The sequence below is a fragment of the Anneissia japonica genome, unplaced genomic scaffold (genome assembly GCF_011630105.1).
Source record: "Anneissia japonica isolate Jap-2015-1 unplaced genomic scaffold, ASM1163010v1 scaffold287979_len241728_cov154, whole genome shotgun sequence".
Taxonomy (NCBI): domain Eukaryota; kingdom Metazoa; phylum Echinodermata; class Crinoidea; order Comatulida; family Comatulidae; genus Anneissia; species Anneissia japonica.
The window spans coordinates 38097-53242 of record NW_022748523.1 but is presented as its reverse complement, the minus strand read 5'-3'; the positions used below and the strand labels follow the sequence as shown (position 1 = coordinate 53242).

Here is a 15146-nt window from a genome sequence, read left to right as displayed (position 1 = left end):
GCTATGCCAACTCCTTCCAAGGTATATAAAATATTGTAATTAATACAGATTGTCAGATTAAGATGAATGATATCCATTTAATTACAGTAGAACCTCTCCTTTGAGAGATCACTATTAACAAGATACCCATATTAAGGGGCCATCCCTATTAAGGACTCATTCTTATTAAGGGATCACTCTCATTTAAATGGATCACTCTTATTTAGGGGATTCTTTTTTGGCCACAAAATGATTGAAAGTATATTTTTTAAACTATTGTCAACCCCTATTCAGGAGACACTCTATCAATGGTAAATTTTTTGGTCTCTAATAAGGTGTTTGCTTAATAGGAGTTCTACTGTATGTGATTATCCATGGGGGAGCAGTGGTATGAAATAATAAGCTCTGTCTAGAATTTTCTTTTTAAAAAACTTTATGTGCCCATACCGTACTCGTGCAAATAAGCGCCCCATTTGAATAACCGCCCCTCTTGGATAACCGCCCCTCTTGGATAACCTCCCTCTCCTAACGTGAAAATTGTCTTAAGCGCCCCCTCAATTTTGTATAAGCGCCCCTTGATTCTTAAGAAAATTCAATCATACAGTACAGAACAGTATATCACCAACCTAATTTTCTGCATCAACTATTCGCATCTATCTTAGCATTGTCATTTGGTCAGTCCATCTATCCATCTGCTGTCGGTCTATCAGTCTCCATTAAGTTTAACATGGTTTTCAGTTTTGATGCATCTTTAGAATCCCGTTCTTGTTTTATTGCTATCCTCTTTGCATTTAAAACTACAGTGTTTAATATCTAAAAATTAAAATACTGTATGGCCATTTTCAGTCAACAAAAATAAACTAACCTCATCACTCTCGTATCCTGCTAATCTGAATTGGCAGATGGCCAACACACTTACCACCAACACCAGTACCACCACTAATTTCATCTGCTGTTGTGTAAATACCCCCAACATTCTTGTCATGAGCCATGCTCTCTCGACGATTACCTTTTGTTCACCAAAACTATTGTTTATCTTTGATTTTTAAAAAAGTGCATCTTGAATTTTCCAATTTCCTATAATTACCCTTTCAATTTTCATCTATTTCCATAAGCGCCCCCTCAATTTCCACTCTGTTTTCACAAGTGCCCCGTTTGAATAAGCGCCCCTCAAAAAGAGCCAAAAATATTTTAAGTGCCCGGGCGCTTATTATCGCAGGTATGGTATATAGTTATGATGTGCCTGTATATGTTCATGATGTAATGTTGTCATGACCATATTTAGGCATGTCACATGTTTTTTTAATAGAATTTGAGTGTCTACAGGGCCATAATAACAGGTAGTGTTTTAGTGATAAATATTTATACTTTCATATACACTTGTTCAGATGAATATCTATTACCTATATGTCTGTGCATTATAGCTTATTGATCTCTAGGATGTCTCGCCTACAGTTTGTTGATTAGTTTCATTACCATGGTTACAAAGGCCTTCCTTTATTGTATGTAAACAAGAATTGTCGATTACTCTGCCATCTTTAAATTTTAGAGGATTGCTTATATATTCCTTGGGTGTTAACATTTTTAATATAGGTCACAGATTCATCTCTGTAGTACTTAACAACTGTACTTAATAAGTACTATTCTAGGCCAGGAATGGATTCAGGGTCTTACGTTAAGAGGAGGTGGGGGTTGAGAGGGCTACCTATAATTTAATGTTTTATATAACATCCATAATATTGTATTTCTATATATATAAATAGTAGTTCACTTCAAATTTGTTTCATTTATATACCTATTTTTCAAAAATAAGATAGTATTCTATTTATCTTTATACCCAGATGCTAGAGAGCCAGGTGATGGTGAAAAAGAGTCAGGTCAATGAACTCCATTGCCAGGTACAACACCTGGAGAACCTGGAAGAGATTGAGAAAGTGACCGTCAAAAAACAGGCCGTAGAGGAGCGGTTCATGGCCATGTCCGAACCACTGACCCAGCGGAGAGCCATCTTGGAAAATGCTCAGAAAGGTCACAAGCTCATCAGAGACTTTGAAGATGAGAAGGTAAAATTAAGCTTTTCTAAAGCCAGGCACTTGCTGCACTGTATCACGGTCATACAATCGTTGTACAACAAATCCAACTCCGTCCATAAACCATCTGCTTATTGTCGGTGTCATTTTGAACGAATCATTATTAAAATGATCTGTTGCATGCTTCTTGGTGTTGCGTTCTATAAAAAATTGCGACGATTGTCGAGCACAATATGTACTTGAATTATCACTTATTCTATCATTAGGAAGTTGATGGTTATTGGATGAAGGTTATTCTCGAAATAGGAGAGTAAATGGATGACAATAGATATCCAACTATCATCCTATTTCGAAAGTACTCTAATGGTGAAAAAGAGAAAGGTGACAGGTATAATAAATAATATGATGCTGTAGGAGTGAGGTTAGGATGATGATGAGGATGCCAATAGTAATTATAATAATATATACCCTGATATTATAGTGCTTAATGCTTGAAGTACAAAAGCCTTTCATAGTTCAAAATATAATTTATCTGAGGAATTTATCATTTAAAAGGTAGATTTTAGTAGATTAACAGTGTTTGTTAATTTAAATTTTAGCAACATATGTGGCATGGTCAAGCCAAATCATGTCAATCACGTCATCGGTCAATTGTCATGATACATCTTTAATCTAACCAAGTACAATGATCCCACAGTGCCATAGTCGATTCAAAACATGGCAATTGAGCAAAGCTAGGCCTAGTTGCTCATATTTTTTTACAGTTTTCATCCACTTTACAAGTACCAAAAAATAATTAGTGAACAATCATTTGACAATATTGTGCAATTTCAAAACCTTTAGCAACGGTAACTTCCTGTTTTTAGCTTAGCATAGACTGCCTGTTGAGTATCGCTGATCGTCATACGAAATGTATCACCACCAATGTTTTTGGGCGAATTCAAACTCAAATAACTTTCAAACCTGTTTTGGGACCTAAACGAAACTCTGGGTGTTGGTAGAAAAATATATTTGTATTACTTGGGCCAAATTTCAAGAACGTTGCAGGCCTCGAATTTGGGGATTTTATGGGCAAGGCCAAATGGCCTCCGGTATGACATGATTTTGAAAGGCACAAAGGCCAAAATTTCAAATATAAAAGGGCACCAAGGCAAAATTTGATTTAGCCTCAGTACTAATCTCTCGCGAGTGCCTTAATTCGTAGCCAGGCTAAGCCTAGGCAAGTTAGGCCTAGGTCAAGCTAGGCCTAGCTAAGCCATTGTTGTCAATGGTAAAATAACTTTGTTTAGAGTATTAACTGTTATCGATTCAATGTTGGAATATACTTTTAGTTTTTTGGGGCGGTAGGCGATGGTAAACAAAACAGTCAAAGTTCAATATCTGATGTTGTTGCTCAGAGCGTCGTCATCAGAGAGGAGGCCACACCTCTAAACTGGCCCTCATCAACTAGATTAGCCGAGTGTCAACCAATTAGGTTAATTTCACACGCTTGAGCTGCGATGACGTCAGATCGCCCAAAGCTAGCTGCACAGCAAGCACATGTTTACTGCAATTACCACTCGAGTCAGACGCATGCGCACACAACGGTAACTGCAAAAACAGTTCATATCAACACACATGGAAATTCTCTCATGTTCTGTCACTGCAACCTTATCCAGGCCTAGGCGACCTACGTTTTTGGCTTTAGTGTTTTCTTTCAGCGCGGTGGTAAATTTCACACATGAATTTCTCAAAAACGTGTTTAGGGTTTCTCACAAACGTAGTGTATCTTTAAACTTCTATAACTTTGTAATGTAAAGTCAGATTTTAAAAAAAATGTTCACCATTGTAAAGAAAAATACCTTACAAATAATAATAATTTATAAAAACCGAATTTCCGACAAGCGACTGATTGGACTTGATCGCACCACGTATTATGTGCTTCAATTTTTTCTTCATTTTAAACCATACTCAAGCTATACATCTATTACTCCTGAAATATTTTTCCCATTCTTGTTTATAGTATTTGACATGTAGGAAATAGACTAAATAAAAGAATTTTAATATTTGATTTAAAAGAAATATCAATAGCTTTGTTTGGATTGGTACTTCTTGGAAATTATCATGGCTGTCAACAATTGGAAATCAATTAAATAATTATGCGTATATTCGGTTATGAGGGAAGCAACTACAAAAACATTCACTAATAACCAATAGCCAGTAGGATTTTAAAATTTATTAAATTAATAATTATAATAGAAAAGTATGTAGCTGCTGGGGATAGATATCATTGCAATTATGATAATAAAATGATTATTTGTGTTATTATTATGTTACCTTGAAATTAATATGTAGAATTAGTAATGTTCAACAGACAATATTTTATAACAATATCATGCATAACAAGCAGGTGTGTAATTTTGAAATGAAAGAGATCCTTTTACATACAGACTGCAATAACAAAAACAACAATGGAATTCTTTCTCCGTGGAATTTAATTAATCACAAGATGGTTACCTGTAGCTGCTTTGTCATGCATCATTTTGTCATTTAGTATTGTCATTATTCATCATTCATATTGTTATTGTTTAGAAATAATTATAATAATGTGACATTTTCTGAGTAATCCCTTGGTGTTTTTGCTATTAAAGTCTATAATTGAGATTATTTACTAGAAGTTTGGAATTTAAAAAAAAATATACCAAAGCTTCATTATTTTCATTAATCATGTTTATAAAGGTTGATAATGACTCTAATTATTATTTGAAACCAATTCTATTTTTATATGGTCTGCATTGCTGATTGTTATCTTTCTAAATTGATCAAACCTTCTCCATCTCTGGTTTCATTAACAATCTTAATTTTGAATAAGAAGCCATTTCAAACATGGAAAAACATTCTTTTCCATGGTACAATATCCATTTGACGACTTGCGTTGTAATCTTCGATATGACATTATATCATAGGCTGACATATATTTTGATTCATGACTCAATAAAATCTTCACTTTACAATCTTGAGAAACAGCTTTTCATCATGAAATTCTCATGCATTGATAAATTTTAAGTCAAATATGTATTTCTATTTGTGTCTCAAGGCTTGGATACAGGAACGCATGCCCGCCGCAACATCCCAAGACATCGGTAACAATCTGCAAGCGGTGCAGACCCTACAGAAGAAGAATAACTCGCTGAAGGCAGAGGTTGATGGTCATGAACCACGCATTGTTGAGGTCTGTGACCGTGGACGGGCCGCCATCGAGGAGAACCACCCATTCTCTGATCAGATTGAGACAGCAATTGGTGATGTCAATGACCAATGGGAAAAGCTGAAAGATGCGGTAGATGCACGTAAAGATCGTTTGGTCGAATCTGAGAAAGCACAGAGAGTGAGTATATAAAATTTGTCAACTTGGCGGAAATAGGACACAACAAGGAATAGCCAGTATAAGTCTGAAGACTTATTTCCAGTGGGATTTTTCTTGTGATGAATTAGGCAGTACACCAGGAGACAGGCCCACCTTTTCTTTTTCTAAGAATATACAGTGTATGGTGGTTGTATAATATTACCACACTATCACCTCAGAGGCTGTGACTGAAGAACTTGTTATTTTTGTTGTTATTGTTGTTTTTATCATTATATTAATAATATTATTAATGAAATAACCTGTAATTTTCTTGACACTTTAAGTACTACTTCGATGCAAATGAAGCTGAAGCCTGGATGAGCGAACAGGAATTATACATGATGGCTGAAGAACGCGGTAAGGATGATTCAAGCGCCATGGCAATGATGAAGAAACACAACATTCTGGAGAGTGCTGTAGAAGACTATGCTGACACAATCAACGACCTCTCCAAGGAGTCCAGGAAGTTAATGGATGAAAACCATTCTCAGAGGTTAGTGCAATTCAACTTTGATTACGGTAAAATCAATTCCACTCCAAAAGCCTCCTAATTGTTTTTTTCTTTGTTTTTTTTGTTTTGTTTATTGTATCATTATTAAGTTGAAATTTTAATTTTTTGGAACCAAGTATTCAAGAGTTTAAATTACCTCTCTGTTTGATCACTCTCAGCAATCTAAAGGTTTTTATTGATTTTCTATATTATTATTAATTATGAATTATATATTTTTTTCAATTTCATAATGATGTGAAAGATTATTTCATGTTAAGTGTTGCTGCATTCCCTATTAATAGTGACAAGTAGCAATAGGGAATGCCGCGACTATGAAAGTAAGATTATTTGATGTTCAGTTGTTGCGGCATTTCCTTGCAATAGTCGCATTCCATTAATTACGGCACCTGTGTCTTTTCTCTGAAAGCTATCTACTCCGCTATCCTCGCATTCAATTCTCCATCTGTCTTTAGTGCTCAGATCCATGCTTGATGGCTTTGCCATATATCATACCACAAAACATTAATATAATGAGATATTTTTTTGACTACTGGTTGAGATGGCAATAACACAAGTATTACTTAACATTTAATATGCATACCTGGGAAAAATTAAAAGACATACCTTTGTCACTGTCATAATTGCTTCATCTTAATCATATTAACAATAAAAATATTATAGTTCATAATTTCTAATAATTCATAATAAATAATGATTTATTATATACTGGGAGACACCACAATTTTGTTGACTAAAAATATCTCGGCTAGACTTGTGATGAAAATCTATAAAGCATTGTATTATTCAATTTATTTATTTATTTAATTTAGCTTGAATATATATATATATATATATATATATGTATGTATATGTATATATATATATAATATATATATATATATAAAAAATGAATGTAAGTGAGTTTCTTGGAAATTTTTTTTTTTTGATAATCACTTCAGTGAAATTTGTCAGAAACGTTTTACAATTAAACCACGAATGATTTTTAAATCTTCAGCGACCAGATAGCCATCCGTCAATCGCAGATTGATAAGTTGTATGCTGGTCTGAAGGACTTGTCCCAAGAAAGACGCCACCGCTTGGAGGAAGCTGTGCGTCTGTTCCAACTGAACAGAGAGGTCGATGACCTAGAACAGTGGATTGCAGAGCGTGAGGTGGTTGCTGGCTCGCATGAATTAGGACAGGACTTCGAACATGTTACTGTAAGTAATAATAAATTGCAAGCTGACATGAAATTAAATGTGGTTTGGAAGATCAAAAATGATATTCAAAATAATGATAACATGCATTTGAACAATAACACAAAGTGCCCAACGGCTTAAATGTCTTCTGATGGTGTGCTTTCCACTATTTGCTGTATGCCTGTACATTGTTATAAATGAAAAATATAATCTATCTGTATTTAGATGTTACAAGATCGCTTCCGTGGTTTTGCCAGTGAGACCATCTCAGTCGGAACCGAAAGAGTTAGTAAGGTCAACAAGATGGCAGATGATTTGATCGAGGCTGAGCACTCAGACGCCCCTACTATTGCTGAATGGAAGGAGGGTCTGAACGAAGCCTGGGCAGATCTCCGGGAACTGATTGATACAAGAACACAGGTAAAACATGAGAAACATACTGTACCAGACTTTCTTATAACATGTTCTTTATGTTGAACAATTTTAGATGGAATTGTGTCTACAAAAATAACAATTATTCCTATTATTTACAGTCATTTTAACATGTATTATATGAAGTTGGTTTTTGAAGATTATAACTTAAATTAAAAATGACTATGACATGGACACTACAGCAAGGGAGCTCAACCAACAAAAATGTCTTTAAAATGAAGCTTCCCCTTGCGCTAAATGGGGACTCTCCCCTCTCAAAAAATAGCGCTTTTTACCCTACTGTCAAAATCATTGCATGCTGCTCTCCTACTCCCCCAAATAAGGCTTATGTCAGATTATTCATGTTAAATCTTTATTTTGGTTGCAATTGCTTAGATTTCATTGGTTTTTTTTTTTTCTAGATGTTGGCAGCATCATATGAACTTCATAAGTTCCATCATGATGCTAGAGAAACTCTTGGACGGATACAGGTAAGTAAACATGCAGGAGGGGATCAAGGTTGATAGGGTTGGGAATGTTGATGGTAGGGTGGGGATGATTTAAGTAGATGAGAATGATTTTATTAGGATTAATGGGATAAGGATGATATGATGTGGGATAATGTTAGGGATAGTGATGTTGGAGTATGGATGATAAGGTGATGATGTGGTAATATTTGATTGTGGAGGGTGGTGGCACTGAGATATTGAGGGAACGGGTATAATTATTCTTGAAGCACTGAAGCAATTATGAATTAAATAATGACAGATATGGATGATATTGAGGTCATGTTGGGATAGGATGATAATGGAAGATAGGAATGATGAGGTGGGGATATAGTAGGATGAGTCTAGGAGTGAGAATGATGATGTATTTTGGCATGATAAGGGAGTTTGGATGATAATGATACATGATTTTTGGGGATGATGATATGTTGGGTAACATAATAGAATGGGGATGATATTTTGATAATAGTGGTTTCAAGGAATGTGATATTAAGCATCAGTTTCCATCAGTGGCTTGCTAACATTCCTTCAATTGTTTTATGAACAGGAGAAACACAATTCTATGTCAGAAGATCTTGGTAAGGATGGAAACACTGTGACAGCCCTCCAACGAAAACATGAAGCTTTCGAAACAGACCTCAAGGCTCTCGCATATCAGGTAATATAATCATGAACAATAATTAAAATAAAATATTAATTTACATGTATTTTCAAAAAGTTTATTATTAAAATCTTTGGGGCACTGCGTTGAAGCAGTACTTGAGCAGTCAGTCAACCTGTGTGCTAAAGGTTAAATTTAATCACGATATCTCAACTAAAATTAAAACAACAATTGTAGTTAATTGAAAATATTAATGTCATTAATATTACCAGCAATGATATTATTATTCAGCTTGATTGGTTTATTAATTAAGCCATTGCTTAAAATATTTACTCTACAAACAGATAATTGAATACAGTTGATGAGCATGAACTCTTACACTGTAGGAAGCAAAAAAAAAACAGTAAAGTTAAATAATAATTTCACTAGATTTATGATATAACAACAATAACAACATACAGAATTTTGTTTTAATTACTTAGTGAGATAATTTGAGGAAATACATTTAGAAGATTACAGTGTAGCAACTTAGGGAAAACAATTTTTAAAATCATATGCGTAATAGAAGACACATTAATGGGATAACCTTGAAATCTTGGATTCTGGGTGATTCCTTTGTCAGTTTAATAGTACTAAATGAAGTTATAAGCCTGCTAAAATGCCAGAAATATGATGAATTGATCAATCTGAACATGTTACTTATTGTCACCAATCTAATCAAAACATTTCTTAATGGCTTGTGTTTTTTGATATAGAAGAAATGGTGTAATTATGTATTATTAACAAAAAGATTGAAAAATAATACACAATTTATACATGATTGTTGATACAAAATTTGACAATGTTCATGATGTTAAATTTTGAAAAGTGTTAACATGTTAGCATATTTACATGTTAATCAAAAAATATATAGTTGAGTTTTTTGGTATTAACAGTCAATGTGATTGGTTATTTAAACACAGGTGAAGGCTGTTCAGGAAGATGCTGGCAACCTTCGTGCCGCGTATGCCGGAGACAAGGCGCGTGATATTGATGACCGTGAACGTGAAGTGGTAGAAGCGTGGAATGCTCTGAAAGCTGCGGTAGCATTTAGAACAGAACGATTGCATGACACCCTGGATCTGTATCGCTTTTGGAACATGGTGCGCGCCCTTCAACTCTGGATGGACGACATTTCAATCCAGATAAATACCCAAGAGAAACCAAGGTTTGTTTACTAGTAATCATAATTACTAAATTATCTATATTTATTAGTTGAATTATTAAATTCTCAAGATGGAATTATTATTGTATATATAAAACTGAATAATTGGACAAAAAATTATTAAAATGTTGGATTCATAATAATTTAAAAGTTTGACATGCAACTGATGATGTCTGCAACATGTTTTAATTTTTAATTGCATAGATTTTTTAATGTATCAATGATGAATTGGTGAAAATATTGAAACAGTCCATTATATTGGCCTACATTCAGGAAATACGTTAAAAGTATTGTGTTTATTTCTGTCAGGGATATCACAGGTGTAGAGCTTCTTTTGAATCACCATCAGAACATTCGGTCAGAGATTGATACACGTAACGACAGCTTTACCGAATGCTTCACACTCGGCAAAGACATGTTAGCTAAGGACCACTATGCGTCCAAAGAGGTAAGATTAACCTTGAGATGTACATTAGTGGTCACAAATCTCTTGGGAAACAGCATAGTGTCTTGCACTTGAGCAAGTAGAAATCCTCTGAAAATTCTACCAAATCTCCCATAATTCTATGATGTTTTTTGGCTACCGTATTATTGTTGTAATGTAAGCCTGCCAGTTGTATCATTTTGCTCAGCAATATATAATTAAATATGCTAATCCAGATCTCTCACAAGTGGCTTTTCTAAACTGCGAACCCCTTGGAAGTTTAGATGAAAAATTTGAACCTACAGTTTTGATATATTTATTTGATGACTTTTATAAGAATTGATGTACCCTGCTATCAAGTAGTATTTATTTTTTAAATTTTTTTTTTCAATACTATTACCTTTTGTGTTACCTGTGCAGATCCGTGAGAAGTTGGTAACGGTTGGAAACCAGAGGTGTGCGATGATTGCGGACTGGGAGCACAGATGGGAATACTTGTTGCTGATCCAGGAGGTGTACCAATTTGCAAGGGATGCCCACATTGCTGAGGCTTGGCTGATGTCTCAGGAGCCGTACCTCAAGAGTGAAGACTACGGGGTTAGTTTAAACAAATCCAACAAATGATTAATGGTTTTGGTGGTTAATTGAAAACATGATTTTTAAACAGCTAATAATCTTAAAATGTAGCCCTGCCTACCATCTGTTGTTCCAAATTACCGATGTGTTTGGGATCAGTTTCTAAACAGACTGATCCCAAACCAGACTATCAAATTTTATTTGACAAAAATATGTGCATGCCTAAATATGGTCATAATGACATCACGTAATGACCATATATAGGCACATCATTACTAAATTTGGACATACAACAGTTTTTTGTCAAATAAAATTTGATAATCTAGACAAGGCTTTACATTCTATTTTTAGTGTAAATATTCTTATTGTAAATGTTTTGTAGTTGTAATCCCTTGATAGCGTCTTCTTCTTTACAAACAGGCTCACAGCAACATTTATTTTATAGTTTTTGAAATCAGCATATTTGATTGGTGGTGGGTGAAAATTAAGGTCTCATCTTAGTAGCTGAATGTGTTTGTATTTTAATAGGATTTTTTGCCCAAGTATATTTGTTTAAAATGATATTTGTTTGATATTTTGGATACAGAACTCGCTTGATGAAGTTGAAAAGCTGATCAAGAAACATGAAGCATTTGAAAAAGCAGCAGCAACACAGCACGACCGCTTCATAGCCTTGGAAAAATTAACCACAGTAAGTGATCTTTTGTAATGTGAGGTAAACTTTTAAAATGAATATTATATATATACCTGGCAACATGAACTATATGCAAACTGTGTAATTTTGCCCTCACAGCTTGAAATAGCCAATGTAGATGGATAATTTGCTGTTTAATATTTAGAACAAGGTTTTATTTTAGTAAAGCAGTGAATTCTACTTCCCTCATTGCTGGATGAGTGGGAATATGCAAAGCCTAGTCCCAATCATCCAACATCTTGGAAACTGTAATTCACTTCTTTACCTCAAACCAAAATAAAATCTGCAAAATCCTTTAAAAGTTTCAATCAGTGAATTGCTCATTTACTTTCTTGCAGTTTGAATTAAAAGAGTTGCGAAAGAAAAAGGCTGAAGAGAGACGAGCTCTCAATTCCTCCGACGAAGACATTCCACCAATGAAAGAGGCGCCCTCTCTGCAGCATCTGCTGGTTGAGGAGTTCTTGCAGATTGAGAGTGAACGTGAGAAAGACGATGAAAAGGAAAAGGTTGTGTTTGATGAGCCAAAAGAAGATGAAGTACAGATTAAGTAAGAGTTCTTTGTGTTCAGAAATAAAAAATCTTCTAATATATGAGGCTTGTCGTCCCCAAACCAGCAAAGGAAAATTGTATTAAAGTATACAATACTGCCATATTCTTATGCAAAATCACTCAGTTTAACAATTATGTGATAGTACACTGGTTTGGGATAGCAAGCCTTGTATTGTTTGAGACCATATTTGAGACCTGCAAAATTGAGAGATGTCAGTATTCCGTTATAGGCATTGTTCTGTGTTAACAAATTTAAGATTGTCGGTACATTGAAAACTTGGTCTTGCCTTAAAAGGGTCTGGGAATTAATGTTGTCTCGAATGGGTGAATTCTTAAGTTTTTTCTTTTCTGTAATAGAGAGCTGAACAGGTTGCCGTTGGTAAAATGGTGAATAAAATACAAAGCAATCAAAGCAGTGTATTTGTAACATTGCATAGAACACACACAACATTTATTTTTCAGACAAAGAAATTCAAATTCTTTAAATAATCAGAATCACATTTTAATACTGGGGTTTTACACATTTTATCTGAAATAATTTTGTTATTCAGAATTCTTTATTCTACAGTGTCATAATAATCTTTTATGCTGCCTCAACAAAATTTCCATATTTAATACATTTTTTTTATTCATAATAGTTATACTCGACATATAGTAGATGATGATGATCAGGCAGTTGTTTCCGAGCGTCTTGACAACGTTAAACACCAGATGGAGGCCGCCATCAATGTGTTGAACAGCGAGTCCGCAGAGAGCGAACGAAATGGGGACAGTACCAACGATTTGGTGAACGGTGACGGAGAGCAGGCGCAGAGCACACCAAGTACAATCAGTGAGAAGAAAGTAGAGGATGTGGCTGAAGGAAGCAGTAGTCGTGGCGATGCCCCATCTTACCAAGCTGAAGGATTACTCATCAGAAAGCATGAATGGGAATCCCCCAACAAGAAGGCCCACAGCAGGTCAGACTAGAAAAGGATTTTTACAATTTTTCAGTCTTTTCTAAAGAGGATTTTACTCGCAAATTGGACAACCTAATAATTATATCAGCACCACAAACAAAGCTAGGCCTACTTGGTTTTAAATTTTAATGAGAAAATTAGTATTGTAGGGAGTCAACTTAATATAGTCCAATTACTGTTTGTTGACTTTACCAATGGAGCTGTAGGACATAATACGTATAATTTGCTGTTTAGAATAATGTGTTCCATGCATTATTTAGTTTGTATATTACCGCAAAAGTTTATATTCCACCTTGTAATTGAGAAGTTGGTAGAGTGATTATCAGTACTAATACATGTAGTAAAATTGAATAAACCATGCTTTAGACTACAATTTTTATGGTACTAATGCATTGTACACCCAATTGGGACCCATTTGGAAATAAGTGCTTTTCTCCATTTTATGGCTTCACTATTTACTGAATGTTTTGTTCTAAAAAAAAATAAATCTCTTAATTAATTAAAATTTTAAATGTTTTGTGGTTGTGATTATATTCATAATATTGTATTTTTATGTATTTTAAAGTGAAACTAAATAAATTCAAATCAAATGAAATCAAATTTATGATTTCGACTATAATTGAAATGGTACTAATGAATTATTGATAATTGAGACTAAAATTTAAATACTACTGATGAATTATTCATGATTTAGACTATAATATAAATACTAACTGATGAATTATTCATGGTTAGACTACAATTTAAATAGTACTGATGAATTATTCATGATTTAGACAGCTAATACAAAGTATTCTTTGTTTTAGGTCATGGCATCAAGTTTTCGCTGTACAGCAGGGCTCGGATCTTTTCTTCTACAAGGATCAGAAGTCAGTGTCACATGGCACATACCACGGAGAAGCCCCAATGTCCCTCACCAAAGCAACAGTAACACTTGCAGAAGATTACACCAAGAAGAAGCACGTGTTCAGAATCAGGTAAGAAATGTAATTTGAGTAAATGAAATATAATTACTCAGGTCTAAAACAAGTTATCTTATGCTTTAAATTAAAAAAAAAAAGCAAAGTTTCAATAGGTTGTTGTAAATCATAAAGATATTAAGGAGGACAAGAGTGCCAAATAATTTATTCTGGTGTTTAAAATTTTTTTTTTTTTTTGCCTAATTAAAATATAGAAAAAAAATATTTTAATTTGTTTTAAATTATTTTGATTCAATCTTGACCTTGACTTATGTTTTTATTTGTCCATGTTTGTTGTTTTAAATAATCCTGATAATTGTTGATATTTTTTTCACCCCATTATGTTTAAAGGACTCGTAGGTTTGTTTTGTTTATAATTTTATTTCCTAACGTGAATAGAGTTACATTAATGTACTGTATATTTTAGATAAGCTGAGAGATTAATTGATACGCTTATTATTTTATGTATTAGTGCTATATAACAATATTGTTGAGTTCCATTGCAGTTACTAGTACAGTGTTAGATTTGCTTATTAAATGTTTTATCATAAAGCTGATGCCACTGCTACTGCTGCTACTCCACTGCCTCCACTACTATTTCCACTATTACTATCGCTACACAACCAAAACCACTAACACTCTCTGTTAATGCTCAATTTCTGTTGATGCTGCTACAGCCCTCACTACTACTACTGAGCTTTTTCTGAGCTGCTAATGCTGCTGCACCTACTTCTGTTGTTGATGCCACTAAAACTGCTGCTACTCAAGTGCCACCACTGCTAATACCAGCACTATTACAACCAAAACCACCAATACTTTGTGTTACTAATGCCGACTTTCTGTTGATGCTGCTACAGCCCTCACCACTACTGCTGCTGTTGATGCTGCTGTTGATACCACTAATACTGCACTACTCAAGTGTCAATGCTCTATAACTATCACTACACAATCAGATCACTCTATTTTACAAATGCTCACTTTCTGTTGATGCTGCTACTGCTGCAGCTTCTACTAGTACTGATACTACTGCTGCTACTACTACTGCTGCTGTATGCTAATACTACTGCAATAGCTACTAAAACTACTACAAGTACATAATTTTACTAATGCTCGATTGAACTACTAGAAGTATATCGTTATACATGCTCAATTGAATGCTAGCTAAGTTTTTGTTCTTCAG

The 15146-nt window shown here is 34.3% G+C and overlaps 1 protein-coding gene across 1 annotated transcript in view; it reads left to right on the top strand.

The window, feature by feature from the left end:
* LOC117120904 (spectrin beta chain, non-erythrocytic 1-like) overlaps nucleotides 1-15146 on the top strand; it is a 68928-nt gene that overhangs the window by 51773 nt on the left and 2009 nt on the right. The window contains exons 29-42 of the mRNA XM_033265999.1: nucleotides 1797-2042; nucleotides 5086-5376; nucleotides 5679-5887; nucleotides 6900-7104; nucleotides 7309-7503; nucleotides 7917-7985; nucleotides 8548-8658; nucleotides 9564-9808; nucleotides 10115-10253; nucleotides 10650-10826; nucleotides 11392-11496; nucleotides 11838-12046; nucleotides 12687-13007; nucleotides 13814-13984. Coding sequence (XP_033121890.1) covers nucleotides 1797-2042; nucleotides 5086-5376; nucleotides 5679-5887; nucleotides 6900-7104; nucleotides 7309-7503; nucleotides 7917-7985; nucleotides 8548-8658; nucleotides 9564-9808; nucleotides 10115-10253; nucleotides 10650-10826; nucleotides 11392-11496; nucleotides 11838-12046; nucleotides 12687-13007; nucleotides 13814-13984 — 2693 coding nt within the window. The remainder of the gene's footprint in view (nucleotides 1-1796; nucleotides 2043-5085; nucleotides 5377-5678; nucleotides 5888-6899; nucleotides 7105-7308; nucleotides 7504-7916; nucleotides 7986-8547; nucleotides 8659-9563; nucleotides 9809-10114; nucleotides 10254-10649; nucleotides 10827-11391; nucleotides 11497-11837; nucleotides 12047-12686; nucleotides 13008-13813; nucleotides 13985-15146) is intronic.